Source organism: Pteronotus mesoamericanus, unplaced genomic scaffold (assembly GCF_021234165.1).
Source record: "Pteronotus mesoamericanus isolate MK-2021 breed Mesoamerican mustached bat unplaced genomic scaffold, CSHL_Meso_final contig_100, whole genome shotgun sequence".
Taxonomy (NCBI): domain Eukaryota; kingdom Metazoa; phylum Chordata; class Mammalia; order Chiroptera; family Mormoopidae; genus Pteronotus; species Pteronotus mesoamericanus.
In genome coordinates, this window is record NW_026554999.1 from 15,859,034 (window position 1) to 15,876,800 (window position 17,767).

Sequence of the window (17,767 nt, forward strand, 5' to 3'; positions counted from 1 at the left end):
TGCTGGTATATAAAATATAATTATGACTGTAGAAAAGTATGGGAGTATGTCTAAAAGTAGACCCTTTTATTTGCACTGTGAGATTTTTTAAGAATCCCTTTGAAATACTCACTCAGCATTGAGTCTCGCTACATGCCAGTAGATGAGGCTACAGTCCCTTCCCTCTACCATCAGACATGGAGAGCTCTAATAGCATTCATGCACTTTTAAAAAGTGTATGGTTATAAATGTCCAGACTAGGCAAATCTATAGAGACAGCAAGTGGATTGGTGGTTGCCAATGTCTAGGGAAGGAGAGGTGGAGGGAATTGGAAGAGAGAAAAAACAAGTCCAGGATTTCTTTTTGGAGCAATGGGCGTATTCTGGAATTAGTGGTGATGGCTGTACAACATTGTGAACATAATAAAAAACACTGAATTTTACACTTTGCTTAAAGTGGTTAATTTTATGTTATGTGAATTTTATCTCAATAAAAAACACAGGAAGAAAAAGATTTTTTTTTTGTTTTTTGTTTTTTTTTTGTAGTAAAGGGCAATCGGAAGTGTGAGTTGAACTGCCAGGCAATGGGCTACCGCTTCTACGTGCGGCAAGCTGAGAAGGTCATTGATGGTACTCCCTGCGACCAGAACGGCACAGCCATCTGCGTGTCTGGGCAGTGCAAGGTAAGTGGCCCAGGACAGCAGTATAAGGGTGGATTCTCAGGCTCTTTGAGCTCTGACCTCCAGGCCGTGGTCTGCTACCGCGCCCAGCCCATGGGCCGCTGAGCATGAGCTCTGAAGGAAGTGGGAGAAGACAGGGCTGCTTGGTCCACTCTGTGTTTTTGATCTTTGGGAGTTACCATGTCTCACTCTGGCATTTCAGTTATTAAGTGATTTATATTTACACTACATGCTTCAAAAGGGACAGTGCTCTTTGCTCATTGGGTCTAGAGCTCTTTCCTTACCTCTTAAGTGGAGGTTATGGAAACGCCAGTGCTCATCAGTCCCGAAACAGTCCGCGAAGGTGGCATGTTTAAGGGCATGGTGTATTTCATCTTGCCTCCCACCAAGTGGGGCAGACTTCCAAATGAAAGTTGTCACTCACCCTTTAAAGTACGACAGACGTTGTACTTTAAACAGGAAGAATTTTTGGCCTCTTTGGACTTCTGAAGTCTTTTCCCCACCTGACATTTTGCAAACATTCTGGACTTGAGAGAATTCTTGTGGAATGCTACCCTTTGACAGAAAGCACATTTGGTTAAAAACAGGCATCTTAGATGAGATGGCACAAATGTCACAGTCACATGAATTTGAGCCTGGACTGCCGCACTCCTTTCATCTGTAAACATGGAGCTAAGTAGGTAAATGACTCTTTGGGTCCCAGACTGAGATTCTGCCTTCATTAAAGCTCAATAGCTAGAGGACTGATTTTCCTCAATAGAGGAGGCTTTGGCTATTACACCTGAAGATTCCTGTTATACCTGGAATGTAAATTGCCACAGTGTTCAGTATTAGAGCTATTCAAGTGTGATTTCTAAGCACAACCTTCCCCCCTTAGCCATCGTGTAGGATAGCCTCCGATTTTGAATGTAAGGTAAGAAAGGGAAAAGCTGTCACTTGTTACCTGATATGTGTGAGGGGTCTTTGGAAGAGCAAAATCCCCAAAGAATTACAAGTTGGTATAGAAGAGGCAGGAAGCACAGTGGGAAGTACAGTGGAAGCTGAGACCTTCCTGGCCTCCAATTTTCCCCTTCTTTGGAAAAACTGTTGTGTTTCACACATCCCCTCTGAGCCTCGCCTTCCTCAGATAAGACCTCAGGGAGTTCCATTAGAATCTTGTGGTGTCCAGCTCAACTGGTATCTGCCTCTAAATGTTACTGAACCTGAAATAACGGTCCTTAAGCAACCTGGCTTTTTTGTTCCAGTCCTGAATGAACTGTGTTGTTTTCTGACATGGATATGCCTGCTGGGAGGAGCTACAGTATAATGGTTAAAAACATGTCCTTTGAAGTCAGACTGCTTGGGTTCAAGTCCTGCCTCTTCCACTGATTTAGTGTGTGACCTTGCCCAAGTTATGTAAGCTCTCTGGGTCTCTGTACATCATCTACAACCCAAGGAGGATGACATAGTATCTACCTCCTGCCTTAGAGTGAAGGAACATGAGCTAATATATGTAAGGTACCTAGCAGTAAGCATTCTGGTACATATTAGTGTTACTGTTTGTGCCCACTTATGCCCCATTGTATTTGAGTTTTTAAATGCAACAGTATTTGCTTTTTTTTTGGTAGGCTATAGATTTGTGAGATTGACACCACCTTTTGGGGCAGGTTCTCTCACCATAGTGTGACTCAGGGGGCAGTGCAGATTCTAGTTGGGTATGTCTGGGGAAGGGCTGGAGTGTCTGATTTTCTAACAAGCTCCCATGTGATGTGGATGCTGTTGGTCTATGGATCATACTTTATGTGTTTTTCCCTAAGATTGTATTTATTTATTGTTAGAGAGAGGAGAAGAGAGAGAGAGAGAAAGAGGGAAACATCAGTGTGTAGTTGCCTCCCGTGTGCCCCCAACTGGGGACCTGGCCTTCAACCCAGGCTTACATCCTGACTGGGAATTGAACCCACAACCCTTTGGTTCACAGGCCAGCACTCAATCCACTGAGCCATACCAGCCAGAACTGTGTAGCAAAGTTTTAAAGGACAATTTGATTAAAACATACTTAACAAAGAAACAGAAATGTAAATACAGAGTGATGAAATGCCTTGCAATATGAAATGTGATCTCTTTCCACTGGGCAAGCATGTTTTCTTAGTGTTGCATGATGTGTCTCTGAACTGGTGATATAAAAGAAAAACAAACACTTATAAGGACATGGCTATGGATTCTTAGTAATTGATGAAAACCTTTCAGACTATAGGACAACACAGTTTAAACATGATAATTGCTAAAGGACTGAGACAAACAGTCCCAGAATGTGAGTAGATTAAGTATTTGATGTTACAAGGACGACTTTGATATTCCATAATATTTGTTCTCTGTGATTTTGCCTGAAAGTCGCTCCTTGAAGTTGTTAGAACCATGACTGTCCTGTCCTCTTTAGAATTTCAGTTTCAATAATCTGAAGTACCTTTGCTTCCCAGGGTGAGGTTCTGTTTACTTTGTATCTTTCAAAGGGTAAAGTGTCCTTTTTCTGAATATTTGACTGGAAGCCCCGAATTCAAATGGATATCTCTGCCTGGCTGCCTCATGACCAGGAGAGCTGTCACTCGCAGACATAGGTGTCTGTCTCTGCTGGTCGCATAAAGTTGAAAAAAGCAAACCCACAGCTGGAACCAAACTTAATGAAAGGCAACAAGCCTTGAATTGGAGTATGAGTCAAACCCCCAGAGGAGTACCTAGGGGAGAAGGAGGTCTGCCCAACAACAAGCTAAAGAAATGCCCAGGCCCACACAGTACAAGCTGGAACGCTTTGTTCCCGTGCCCACGGAGCGCTCCCTGTGTGTTCACCTGCTTGCTGGAGCTCCTCTGTCTTAGAGCCAGTAGTTGGAAGAGGGGCAGAGCGAATGCTGACATCCTTGGACAGGAGGCTGGAGAAAATGGGGCTCCCCCTCTAGTCCTTCAGTGCTGGGTGACCTTCCTTTCTTGACAGAGACTGAATGTTGGCTTCAGACTGAGGACCCCATGTAGCTATGCTTTTATGGCAGAGCACTCTGGCCCTATCTTCTCCTGAAGCGTGTATCCACAACTCCCAGAGATTCTGCCCTCCTCCTCCAGACCCCTTCCCTCTAGACATCAAATAGAGCCATCTGGCCAGTCTTCAGAGCAGCAGTCTCTGAGACATTATTATCATTTATGGGAATGAAATAGGATTTTCTAATTAACAAAGATCACAGTAATAATTTCTATCATTAAGCACCACATTAACTGTGCTGTGATTTTTTTACCTTGATCTCAGTTTTGAACTATGTCTGAAAATTTTTGAATGTTTATAGTTTAATGTGTATGTATTATTTTTGTTCACAATTTAATAAAATAGATGAAACTTTGCCTTCAAAGGTTTAACAGGCCTTTGAAAGAACAGGGCCATTTGAAAGAACAAAACCAACAACATTCGCTCCCTGGAGACCAGCCTTTCAGAAACCTGAGGATTCCAGACCTGAATAATTCTGAAATAGTCAAAATCACTCTTGAGACACACCCAAAAAATGGCTTTGGTGGTAAAGATACAGTCCTTGAGTAAGTTTTTGCAATAGAGAGGCTGATGCAAAACCTCAAGGGGCGAAGGTGTTGGAGCTGATTCATGCAAGCTAGCAAGGAATCATTTCTGAGAATCTGCCATGTGCCAGACACTGTGCTATGTGCCTTACTAGGAAATGATTTCACCAATTCATTCATCTTCACAACAACTCAATCAATAGGAATGATTAGTCCCTGTTTTACAGAGGACTGTTGAAAAGATTAAATGACTTGAACACACTAAGTGCTGCATAGGGGCTATTCATATTGACTTTTTAAAACAGAAAGAATAGTTTACATATGATCAGGAAAAACCTACAGGCTTTAGGTCTCCCCTATTCTGAGTTTATTTTTCTCACTGCCTCCTTCCAAAACAGGCTGACTTTCCAAAACACACATCAGGACATGCCTCTTCTTTGCTTAAATTCCATCTGTGGCGCCCCATTGCCTATGGAATAAAGGCCAGGCCCTTCATCATTTGTCTGCTGCCAGGCCTCCCTGGGCCCCCGGTGCTGGCCAGGCTGGGACGTGTTTCTCCCCGACCCAGCAGGCCTGCTGGGTTGGGCCTCCACGAGAATGTGCACGCTGTCCTGTCAGCCGGCGGGGCTGGGGGGTGCAGGGCATTCTTTGCCCACTCTGGATCCACCCCATGGACTCCGCTCAAAAGCCACTGGCTGACCCCCTTGTGTACTGTTCTATCTTACTGTTCCCCCTTCTTGTAACTATTTGTTCCCATCGCCCCCACCTGCCACCCAGCCACCCTGGGAACAATTCCAGGCACTTGGCTTTAGCAAAATGCCTACCCTTTGAATAGGTGCTTAAAATAAATGAGTAAATGAATTAAGGTACTTGGTGACTCAGTCTGTTGGATTTCAGCAAATGAAATTAGTCTTAAATGCAGCACAGAGTCTTCACATTTTTGTCTGGGATGGGCAGTTGATTGCAGATAAAACAAGGACACGAAGCCCCGTTGGCCCAGTCCCCAAAACCCAAAGCCTTGGAGGTTGGGGAGAGTTCTTGGCACACAAGCTGCTGCCTCCCTTGTCTTGTTTTTAATTTTGCTCATTCTGAATTTTTTGAGTCCCTTCAGAGATAATGACAGGAAAAACCTAAGCAAGTATGAGTGTGTGCTCCCCAGGGTGCCTTCTGGTGAAGGGACAGAGCCCCCTTCTGCCCACCACACTTCTCCCTTGTCCCTAATCAGCTGTCACTCTCCACACAGGGTGTTCCCTGTGGCCCACCTTCCACGCACACTTTGCAGGTTTGCGGGGCTTTTACACTTCCTACCCAAGTGGGGACACCACTGGGCTTATATCCTGACACATCAACAGACAGTTTCATATTTATTCAATAAATGAAAGCAAGATAACTCTTTCCAAATGTTCAGAGATAAGCTCTGGACCACATGTGGCTCTGACTAGGAAGGATGACGTAGTGGATGTGCGCACCTGCGCGTGTGTGGTGGGAGGGTGTTCAAGGCGCCGAACTCCCTCATCCTCCTTTATCAACTGCTGCTTTGCTGTCAGAGCCACACAGGTAGCCCCTGCTCATTTCTCTGCCTCTTTGCCCTAAGTGGCTTTTGTTTTTTCTCTTGGTTACCAGCTTTATTGTGTGGACTTTACCTAGAGTTCTGTCATTACTTGAATGAAATCAAGAGAATGATAGCAGTGGATAAAGTTTCTCCCTTTTGCCAGACATTTGCATCATTCAGGCTTGAAGAAGGTTATAACTTTTACTTTGCTTGAATTCCAAGCTTATGTGACATGACGTGGACTCCCTCTTATAGTCTCACTCCAAGCAAACTGTGTTCTAAAAGTCCTTTCTGCTTGTGACTATTAAAATGCTTATCATATTAGGTTATAGTTATTTTGACATGTGTCTGAGCTCCTAAAGGAGAAGGAGTGTTAGATAGCCTCAGTGCTTAACATATGAAAATTATTCAATAATATTTTTAAAATGGAAGAGTGAACGAACAAAAGAACAAGTCAGAAACTGATTGTGAAATCTCCCTTAATACATGTAATCAAGAATAGGGCTAATGAAGCATTGACATTTTAGAGCCCAGGCCCTGTCCACAAGACCTCTTGAATTCCCAGCCCTAAAGTACACCTGATGAAATTTACCTGATTGTATGCACTTCTTTTCCATTATTTTTGATTTTTCTCGTTATCAAAACTTGGGACCACTACCTAACACAAAACTCCGTTAAGATTTCTTTATTAATACATATTATTAATTATTGTTATAATTAATTATTAATTAACAACCCAAGAAATACACATAATTATTAATTAATTCAACAAATAATCTTAACTGCTTACTGCCATACACTGGTCTAGGTGCTGGAGATAAAAATATGGAAAAGATTAACATGGTTCCTTTCATACTGAGCTTAAAATCTAATAGAAAAAGTAATGAAGAGAAAAGGCCCATTAACAAGCAAGAATTACACATTTTGATGAGCATTATGAGGCTAATAGGAACTGAAATAGTGAGCAGTGGGGGAAGGCATGCATGGAACTTCGGGGAAGGTCTCTGAGGAGGGCACGGTGGAGATAAGGAGTGGAGGCAACACTGCTTACTGGCCTCGCGGTTCCTGGGGCTTGGAGAAAATGTAGGCCAAGTCCCCAGCCAGGACCCAGTACACATGCAGTGCTCAGGAGCTGACAGATGTGGGGATGGTCAGTGCCTCCTCCCTGCTCTCTGCCCTGTTGATCTGGTCTCCTGATGGTGCCTTGCTTAGTTCCTCCTGGGTGCCCACACATCTTCCTGAACACATGCTGGCTTTAGCAATAGAAAGCCCTCCACACCACAACCACATCAAAATAACACCTAAACTACAAAACAACTTTCATTCAGAACTGCCTGAAATGTGACTACATGGAAGTCCTACAGTTAGAGATTTAAAGGAGAAGCACATCGAGCCTGGTAGAAGGGATGGAGAGGCTGAGCAGGCAGGTCTCACACCACCACATGTGGTGGATAAAAATCAGGAGGGACATCTCAGCTGTGGAGGTCCCCCTTGAGGAGCCAGGGGTCCCAGCCCTAAACCAGGTCCCCCAACCCAGGATTCCAGTGCCAGGAAGAGAAGTCCCCCTAATTTTCAGCTGTAAAAACCAACAGACACTGTGGTGGAGTGAGATGGAGGCTTCTGGAGTCCCAAGTGCTCCTCCTAAAAGGCTCCCATGGACTTACTTGGACTCACCCCTCTGAGCTCCAGCACTAGAGCAGCAGCTTGAAAGGCACCAGGGACATGTGAGGAGGGACTATGTTGTCTGGCATCAGGGCAAGAGCTAGAGGGGCAGCTTTCTTCCAGACAGAAGTGCTGGCAGAGGCCATTGTTCCTTTCATGAACCCTCTCCCCACAGAGCTGGCAGGTGGGTGGGATATCTGACACTCCATCAACCTGGCTCACACTGCCCTGCCCTTGTGATTCCCTGAGACCCCAATCCACCCAACTTAGGGCCTACTCAAGCTGTTTCCAATGGCTTTTCCATACAAATGGCCTATTATGGCTCATGCTTTGGACTTTACTAAAATCCCTCAAACAAGCAGCATCTGGTCTCAGCAAGCCCCATACCTCTTGCTAAGTGGCCCCAGGCCTGGATCTAGCAGCAACTAGCCTTGATTCACAGGTTGGCCTCACCTGGGCACATCCAAGGCCAGCATAAGTAGCAGCCATCTGCAGATTGCTTTGTAGCTCATGCAAGGTGTCCCCCTTTGTAGCAGAACACGGGCAGTGGCTGACCTTGGTCTCCACCTCCCAGGAGGCCCCAGAGCCAGCGTCCCCAGTAGACAGCTTCAGGATACATCAAAGTACTATCCAACCACCTCTACAAGTGACACACTCAAGAGGCAGACTCAGAAGTTACCAGAGCCCTGCTAAAGGAAGTCCTGCACAGCTGTCCTCTATGGTGGTCAGATATCAGTGGTCAGCAGCTACAGCCAGTCCTTGCAACTGAGCGGCCCAGAGGTAAATTCCTCCCATTGACATGCCAACAGCAGTGAAGGCTCAACTATAACAGGAAGATGTACACAGCCCACACAGAGGGCACACCCAGGAGTGCCCAGCTTGGGTGACAGGGAGGTTGTGGTACTGACCCTACAGGATTTTTTCTACATTAGGCCACTCTTCCAAGCCAGGGACTTGTAGCAGGTCTACCTAATACATAGAAACAAACACAGGGAGGCTGCCAAAATGAGGAGACAAAGAAACATGTCTCAAATGAAAGAACAGAAGAAAACTCCAGAGAAATAACTAAGCAAAATGGAAACAAGCAATAAAATAGGTGCAAAGTTAAAAAAACTGGTTATAAGGGTGCTCAACGAGCTTAGGGGAAGAATAGATGAACTTAGTGAGAACTTCAACAAAGAGATAGAAAACATAAAAATGGAACTAGAAAAGAACTGAAATAAAGACTACATTACAGGGAATCAACAGTGGGCTAGATAAAGCAGAGGATCAAACCAGAGAGTTGGAACATAAGGAAGCAAAAAATACACAATCAGATCAGCAAAAAGGGAAAAGAATTTTAAAAAATAAGGTGAGAATAAAGAGCCCCCGGGACAACTTCAAGCCTGTCAACATTCACAACACAGGGGCGCCAGAAGGAGAAGAAAGAGAGCAAGAAATTGAAAACCTATTTGAAAAAATAATGACAAAACTCCCCTAACTTGGTGAAGAAGATAGGCATAAAGTCCAGGAAACACAGAGAGTCCCAAACAAGATGAGCCCAAAGAGGCCCACACCAAGACACTCCATAATTAAAATGCCAAAGGTTGAAGACAAAGACTCTTAAAAGCATCAGGAGAAAACCAGTTAGTGACCTACAAGGGAGCTCTGGTGAAACTGTCAGCTGATTTCTCAACAGAAACTTCAGAAACTTTGCAAAGTAATGAAAAGGAGGGACCTACAACCCAGATTACTCTACCCAGCAAAGCTATCATTTAGACTAAAAGGATAGATAAAGAGCTTCCCAGACAAGAAAAAGCTAAAAGAGTTTATCACCACCAAACCAGTATTATATAAAATGTTAAAGGGTCTTCTTTAAGAAGAAGAAGGAAAAAAAAGAATGAAAATATGAACAATAAAATGGCAATAAATATATCTAAAAAATAAAATAAACAAGCAGGACAGAAACAGACTCATAGATACAGAGAACATTTTGATGGTTCCCAGATGAGAGGGAGGTTGTGGGGCTGGGTGAAAAGTTGAAGGGATTAAGAAGTTCAAATTAGTAGTTACAGAATAGTCACGGGGATGTAAAGTACAGCATAGGGAATGTAGTCAGTAATATGCTAGTAAATATGTCTGGTGTCAGATTGGTGTTGAGATTTATCAGGATGATCATTTAGTAAGTTATGTAATGTCTAATTACTTGTGTATACATATAAAACTAATATAAAAATGTATCTCAACTATAATTGGAAAATAAAAAAGAAAGAAAGCCCTCTACTAACTCCATTAAGTCACCCTTGAGGCCCAGAAAGTCTGCCGTGGAAACCGGATGACATAATGGGCCAAGAGCAAGCTGGGGGGTGAGACAGGCTCTCCAATACGACACAGAGAAAAGAGGGGCTGCTCAGGTAAGAGTGGGGCAGGATGTTCAGAGCGTTCAACCTGCCCCTCCTGGCGGCCCCTCCTGCACCAGAGTGTCAGAAAAGAGAGAAACATAGGGTTCCTCTACCTTCCCTTTCTTTAATGGGCAGCATTGTCCCAAAGGGAACTAAAAAAGTGTTCTATCCATATTGGTGGGGTGGTGACTGGGACTTGAAACTGAGAAATGAGAGGAAGCTTCAGCAGGAAAATTCCTGTGGGCCCAATAGGCACATCTGCCCTGATCCACCCCTTCCCTGCCCATAAGCCAAACACAGGCCAGAAGCACCGTGTGTCAGACCTGTTATAGTACAGACACTGCAGAGTCAGGCAGCACTCATCGTACACCTGCTTGACTTACAGATGCTGTTCCACAGGGCACGGAATACAATTCTAGGGGTGGAGAGACCTGTGCCACATATGGAAACCACAGGCAGTGTCCCCCCAGATGGACGAGGGCAAGGGGAGCAGCAGCCCCTTTCTCTTTGGTCCCTGTGCACGTTCTTGCTAGTTCGCTCATGTTCCTCACTGGTGACACTGTTGTAAGGTCAGGCTTTTTTTCATGTAGGCTGCTAAGCCTGATGATGATACCAGCAGAGCCTAGACATCTTCAGTGAAGACGGGAAGGAAAAGCCCATTATCCTAACATGAAGGCTGGGCGTCGTGTTTAAATTTCTGCCAGAAGTCAGGTCAAACCAAAGAGTGAGGGGCATTGCTGGTATGATAGAGGAGCCTCAGAAAAATATCCTGAGGTGTCGTGCATCTACATAGAAGTAGGTATTTGGGGACATAGTACTAGACGAAGAGATTTTTTTTATTTTGTATTTTAATAGATAATAGTACATTTCTGTGACTCAGACATCAAAAGGTACGACTCGGGACGCCTCTTCACCCAGTTTCCCATTCCTCAATAGGAAACAACCACTTTGATAGTTTCTTTTTTAAGGCAGAAATTTGTCTGCAACTAGGAGCCCATTCATATTATTTTCCCTTTCTTTTTGGCACATATGGTAGCATATCACACACCTGTGACTGTGAACTTTGCTTTTCTTATTTAACCTGCTTTGGAGAACTTGCCATTTCAATATCTAAAGAATGTCTTTATTCATTTTGCAGTCGCACAGCACTGCACGGACTGAATTAACCATAGTTTCTTTAACCGTGATGCACATGCAAGTTGTATCTGGTCTTTTATCACAACCAGCAGTGTTGCCATAAGTACGTTTTGCATGGGCCATTTTACATGTTCGCAAGTATCTGTAGGATAAATTCCTAGAATCGAATCAAGAATTTGTATGTATTTGTGATTTTAATGCCTGGTAGTTAGCAGTTTGCTCTCCAGAGAGGTGGGAGCAACAAACAATCCCCCCAGCAATGTCTGAGAGTGGTGTGTTGTCCAACATTTGGACTTTTGCCAGTCTCATTAGTGAAAAATTAGTGTCTTGGGTGGCTTTCGTTTGCATTTATCTTATTTTGAATGAGGTTGAATAATTTTTCATATGTTTAAGAACCACAGGGACTGGAATAAGATGAGTGACAGTCAGAATTTCAGGAGGCATTCAATTAGGTGAAATTCTCAGGGTCATCTTAAGTTTTGTGCCTTCAGAACCTCCCCTGACCTGCTCTCGTCCCAGCCCCGAAGAGCATGTGCCCTTCTGACCCAGGGCCCTTTACATTCCTTTTGTGTGACCTGTTTTCATATTGGGTTGTTGATCTTTCGTAACTTGTAGGAGCTTTTCATACATGAAAGAGTTTTTTATTCTATAAATTGCAGGGTTTGTCTTGTTTGGGGGTAATCATTGACTTATACACGTGAGGTTTCATTTATTTTTTGCCATGCAGATGTTTTCGATTTTTTTAAGTGGTGAATTTAGCAGTTTTTACTTTTATCACTCCAGATTTTGTGCCATAGAAAGACTTTCTACATTCTAAAGTAAAAAGAAAAATTCTGCTAGGTCTTCTTTCAGTAATTTATGGCTCCATGCTTTTATATTTTTACATTTTATATTAATCCACTTGGAATTTACCCTAATGTATCCTGTGAGGTATAGACTCGATTTTATTTTATTTTTTCAGATGGCTATTCAGTTATTCCTTTACCACATTAGAAGAAATCTAACCCCCACTGTTTTGGGGCTTGCTCTTTATTACCATTTGTATGTATGTCTGTTTGTATATATGTCTGTGTGTATGTATGTGTGGGGCTTTCTGTTCTATTCCATTAGTCTGCATGTCAAATACCAGAACAAATGTTTTGACAGGGAAGTAACACATCCGGCATTTAAAGTTACAAGGTAAGCTCGCTCTTTGCTGAGAGCTCATGCACTCACAGACTTTGGATGGAAACAATTGTCACTTGGAAAAGCTGTCTGTTTTTAGGGGCCTTAGGAAGACTTCATATTTACAATAAGTTTTTGTTTGATTGAAAAACTAATGTTTTATGACTTTTTAGGACTGGTATAGCAGAAGTTACAAATATGAAGAGTACTCCAAATGACAAAATTAGTAAGTAATTGAAACACACTAAGAAAGTTCTAGCAGCCATTTGCTTTTCAGAACAAACCGGACAAAAAAATCAGTGGTACTATTTTCTGTCCTTTAGAAAATAGACAATATTGTCTACAAGTTTTATTTTATATGGGTCCTTTCAATCTTTTAGAGTTTATCAACCCATCTCCTCCTAATGGTTTAAAATGTACATTTTTCCTACTTATTTCTCTTGTGTTTTATTTGCACAATCATCAGCAAAATGCTAGTAATTGTAGCATTTCGGGATATTCTGAACTTGGTCTCCTAACCGAATCTTGAGAGGGTACCAGGAGGAAAGAGTCCTTTTTGCTCTATGTCCTACTCACTCAAAAGGGCTGAGGAAGGAAGATTAGTAAAGGCCACGATCTGCATCTAGAGGGGCTGAATATAATCATATATGTAAAACGATCTTGGGTTCAAACATTTGGTTTCCAAATGCTAGCCTTGTTTTCCCAAAACTGTACTTAACAAAACCTTGAAATTTGCCGTTCTTTTGAGAGCTAGGATGAGTTTTTCCTGAGTGAAATATCTTTGTGTCTTTGGGGTTTCAAATCAGCTTCTAAAAGCCTAATCTGCATACTTCATACATACAATAAAAGGTTTCAGATATGTGATATAAATAAAGTACAAGACCTGGTGTTCCAATGTGTGTAATGTGTTCTTGGTAGTATTTCTCACTTTGGGAAAAAAATAGGCTTTTTTTAAAGATATTTGAGCCCTCTGAGTAAGGCTAGGAACATGCAATGTTTCGTAAATGGAAGTATGTGTCTTGTCCCTGTATTCCAGATTTTATAGATTATGTAGCACAATATCAAGTAAATGTGACTTGAACACTTCTTGGTGATAACTTCTTTTCTGATACTGGTTGATAGTGACATCTAGTGTTCACTATTGAAATTACATGCCCTTGAAAGCGTCTTCTAAAGGAGCGAATTACCGTATTTTGTCATGTATAACGTGCACTTTTTGCCCAAATTTTTGAGGGAAAAAATAAGGATGTGCATTATACACAGGTATAATGATTACATACCATGGGTATAATAATGGGTATAATAATCCCTTTATAGTATGCTCCAAAACATGGCATGATACTGTATTCTGTAATTCAGGACTTGTGATAGACTAAGTAGTCCTGAATTAAAATAAATGAAAGAGGAGTAATGGGGATAATAACTGGCAAAAATCTGAGTTAGTAGGGTGATGTCTTCTTGGTGACAAGGACCAGGTGTAGAAATTGTACAGAAGACTCTAACTAGGTCATGGGAACGGTGAGCAACAGGAGCCATGTTCTGATATGAAGAGAAAATATGGATTTTGTGAGGCTCAGGTAAAGGAAACCATTCTGCCTACAAAGGCACTGGGGCTGAGAAAGCTACTGCCCAGCTGCCTCGGGCTACAGGGTGTGGGAAAGGGATGGAAGGAGTGTCAGGCATCTTGGGAAGAATGTTTTTCCTGTGGAGCTTTAAGAAGACAAAGTGCAGAAGTGATTACTTACTCCACCAGTCATGAGCTGGGTCTCCTTTGTCAAATTTCTTGACTCTCCTGATCCCCGTTTTCTACTTCTGTGACATGGGGATGATAATGGTGCTGACCTGGCAAAGGTGTGTGGATTAAATGAACAGATGCATATGAGGCCCTTAGCACACGCCTGGCCCACTTAGTGAGCTTGGTCTGTTAACTCCTGTTACTCCTCCGCACCAAGGGAGGAGATGGAAGCAAAAGATTTAAAGCAAGACAAACAAAATTCTGTTCAGCCCCTGGACACATGACTGATTCATCCTTGCCTTTCTACTCTGTTCCCTCTGCCTAGAAACCCTTTCCTTCCTCCACCTCCCACATAGGCCTCCTCTGGGAAGCATTCCCTGGCTGGGGGTGGGCAGGCCATCGTCGCTCTTTGTACGGTGTCCCCAGTGCCTTGTTTGAGACACTCGCTGTTCTCATTAGCCTGTGGTGTCCATATTTGTTTATGTGTCTGACCTCCCTGATGAACAATGAGCCCCTTGAGGATGAACTGACTGAGCTTAAGGAATGTTGATAGAATTGAGTGGAGGAAAGAAGAGGAGCAGACAGAGAGTGTACAACATGTGTGGCAAGTGGTCTTTGAATCTGGGGAGAGGGAGTGTGGATGTTTTTCAAACTGTTCTTGCCACTTCTCCTTTATGTTTGTAATCCTTCAAAATACAGAATGGGGGGGGGGGGAATGAAAGATTTGCCCTGTTTTCCTTTTTTGCATTCAAAGCCCCTCTTTTGGGGGAGGGGTATTGAACTAGGCTCGGACACCTGTCGTGTGTTTCCCCGTCCTTACCTGGCCTCCCTGGGCTGCGTAGGACTGCCCAGAAATGCTGTCTGTGTCCAAATGGTGAAGCTGTTCCCTCTGCCTGCAAGTCCTGTACCTGACTTGGCTCTGCTCAGCCGGGGTTCTGCCTGTCATTAACAGAGAAACAGATCCCTCTCCTTCTGTATGTGAACATTGCTGCTCTTGATGTTTCTTGGAAGCCACAATGTATTTTGGAATTGAAGGTGTGGAGGGATAACCTTAAATTTTGCAAAGAAGCATTGAAACAGTCCTGTGAAAATGTCTGTTCAGTTCAGAGAGGGGGAGAAAAACTCTACACTGTCACTTCCAAGGCCCCCTGCTGGGCATTTGTAGAACTGCTGCATCTTAGATCACATAAAAAATTCCGTTTGCTGAGCTGCTTTTGAAAAGCATAAAAGGTGCCATGCTCAAAGTTGTATCTTACCCCACTCCTTTCTACAGCAAATATTGCTTAAATGGTTAAGCTCTGTATTTAATTAAAACCCAGTGGGCAAATGTAATTTCAAAATAAAAGCTGCATAGTGAAAGCTCTTCAAGTGCTTCTATTTTATTTTTTGGAAGAAAGGTCCTGAGGCAAATTCTAGAAGTAAAGACTGCCACATACTCCTTCTGTTATATAGGCTTTTTGAGGATCAGATGCTTTTTTGCTCAACTGTAAACTTGCCTCTCCTATGATCACCCCAAGGCTAAGGTGGTACTTTCTGAGATAACAGACCTTTTGTCAACGTTAAAAAAGAAGTTCTTAACAAAGGGGCCAGCAGAGTGGCCCATTTCAGGTGGTGATGCCTTCCGCATTCAAAACAGTGTGAGTTGCTACTAAGTGTGTGGTGAATGGGGGATGGCAGGCCGGTGGGCACAGAGAGAAGTTCACGCAGGGTGTGGGCAAACTGGTGACTGGTGCTGGGCGGGGATGTTCACACTGCGTGCAGCCTTGGAGAGGGTTGTCTCTGGGTCCCTTTCAGTCTGAGACACTGTGAATCAGTCATTCCAAAGGGGTCAGTGGAGCATCTAAAGCAATCAGTCTGACGGGTCCTGGACTGATACCATCTCTCCTGTGGCCACGAGCAACATTCCCAACTTGTCTGGCTGTTTATCAGTTTAATTCTTGGTCAAAAGACAGACATTTACTGAGAGGATCCATGTGTCCTCTGCAGCCAGGCCTCTGCTGAGCTCTAGGCTCACTCTAAGTCACTCCTGTATGTTTCCACCTGGAAGTACTCAACATGGCCCAGTCCGAACTCATATTTCCCTCCCACCTCACCCGTTCTCTCATGTTTCTGATTTTGGCGAGTGGCCCCTCCATTCTGCTCGTCTCCCAAGCCAGACCAGCTGGACACCTTCCTCATTCTTGCCTCCCCACTTCCAGTGGTGACCAAGGTGTGTCTGTTCTGCGTCCTCGAGTCTCTTGTGTTTGCTCCTTCCTTGTCCTCTGGATGCCGTTGCTTCGTTTTAGGTCATCAGTCATTTGTTCTTTGGGTCACTGCAGGCATCTCCTAACTGGATTTCCTGCTTCTTTTCTTATTCTCTTGCAGTTCAGTTTTCACTTTGCTGCCAGACAGATTCTAAGATATAAATCAGAGTAAGTTTTTCCCCTACTTCTGGGCCTGCCCACCATTGTCCACAGATCAAGGTTAAACTCCTTAGCATGGCATTCAGCCTGCTCTGTGATCTAGCCCCCACCTACCTCTCTGCCGGTAGAGCGCATGTGTACTCCAGCCATACCAAACCAGGTACAGCTCTCTGAATAGGCCATGTCTCCGTTTTATGCCTCTTGGCTTTTCCCCTTCTTCTCCTACCTGGAATGCCTTTTCTTCCCTTAACAAATGGCAAATAGATGTTCACCTGGCAAGATTCAGCTTAAGTGTCATTTCCTCTCTAACATGGTTACTCTTGGTCCCAGGAGAGGGTGGATGCCTCTCCCTGGTGTGCTCCCAAAGACTTCGCTCAAGACTACTGTAGTTCTTTTTTGGCTGTTTTCTATATGCATCTCTGTCTCCCCCTGGATGCCCAGAAATACCTTGAACTAGTGACCAACCTTGTCCTACTCATCTTGGATCCTCTACTGACTAGCACTGTGAGTCAGCACACAGCACTTGCTCAAAAGATGTTTATTCAGGTGAACAAATGGACCTTTTATTCAGCCACCCAAGAGAGTGCCATAGAAAGCAACATTGTTCATCTGGAGCTACTGGCATATGATGTGTTCATTCTTCACCAGGTCTTATCTGGATACCCCTGACCTCACAGCCATGTAGTACAGTGTGTCACATTCACAGAAGCACCTCCAGAGTACATGGTCTGTTCCTCATCAGTTTGATCAGCAGAGGTTGTCTATTTTCTCAGAAAACTCCCTGATCTTTCTAATGGTTAAATCAGGTAGAGAGCTGGATATCCAAGTCCGAGGGTCAAAGGATCCAGATCAGTGTTTTGGCTGACTGGGAAGAAATGATGATTTAGTTTCATGGCTCAAGGCTCAGAAAGTTCTTCTCATGATTATAGGATTGAAGCATTGCCATGACAGTGCACGGGCTCCTTAGGATACTGTGCTTTCCTTGTACATCAAAGCACTAAATGTGAGGAACTTTTGCCAAGTTTGATCATGGAGACCAGCCCAGACTTTACCATCTTTGGAAGCTGCATGCTGGACAGCTCCACTTGCAATTCCAGCAAGGACCTAGAATCTCAGGATAACTAAAATTGAATTTATTTTTATCATTCACCCAAATCCCCTCCTCAAAATAACCTTAGTATCATAGATGCTTTCTCCTTTATCTTCATGAGCAACACCCAACTAGTTACCAACTAGTCAAAAATATTCATAGTCAAAAATATGAACGTTGTCTTCAATTCCCCGTCTTCCTCCCCACCACATCCCATGGTGATGAGGTTGTAAGATAAACTGCCTCCTTAGAAGGCTTTCCTATTTTGTTCTTCATCACTTCCTATCTTCAAGCCTTTGTCACTGCTGGTGTAGATAAGTGAAGCAAATACTTTAATGGTCTTCCCATCGCTGCTAGTGCCCCTCCTTGTGCAGAATTGCCTGTCATTTTCTAAAATATTAATCTAAATGTGTCATTCCATGCTGAAAACTCCCAGTAGTTTCCCCATGATCTTT

At 43.5% G+C, this 17,767-nt stretch overlaps 1 protein-coding gene across 1 annotated transcript in view; it reads left to right on the plus strand.

The window, feature by feature from the left end:
- The window catches only part of THSD4 (thrombospondin type 1 domain containing 4), a 546,728-nt gene that overhangs the window by 230,407 nt on the left and 298,554 nt on the right, over window positions 1–17,767 (plus strand). Inside the window, exon 6 of the mRNA XM_054595598.1 lies at window positions 525–661. Coding sequence (XP_054451573.1) covers window positions 525–661 — 137 coding nt within the window. The remainder of the gene's footprint in view (window positions 1–524; window positions 662–17,767) is intronic.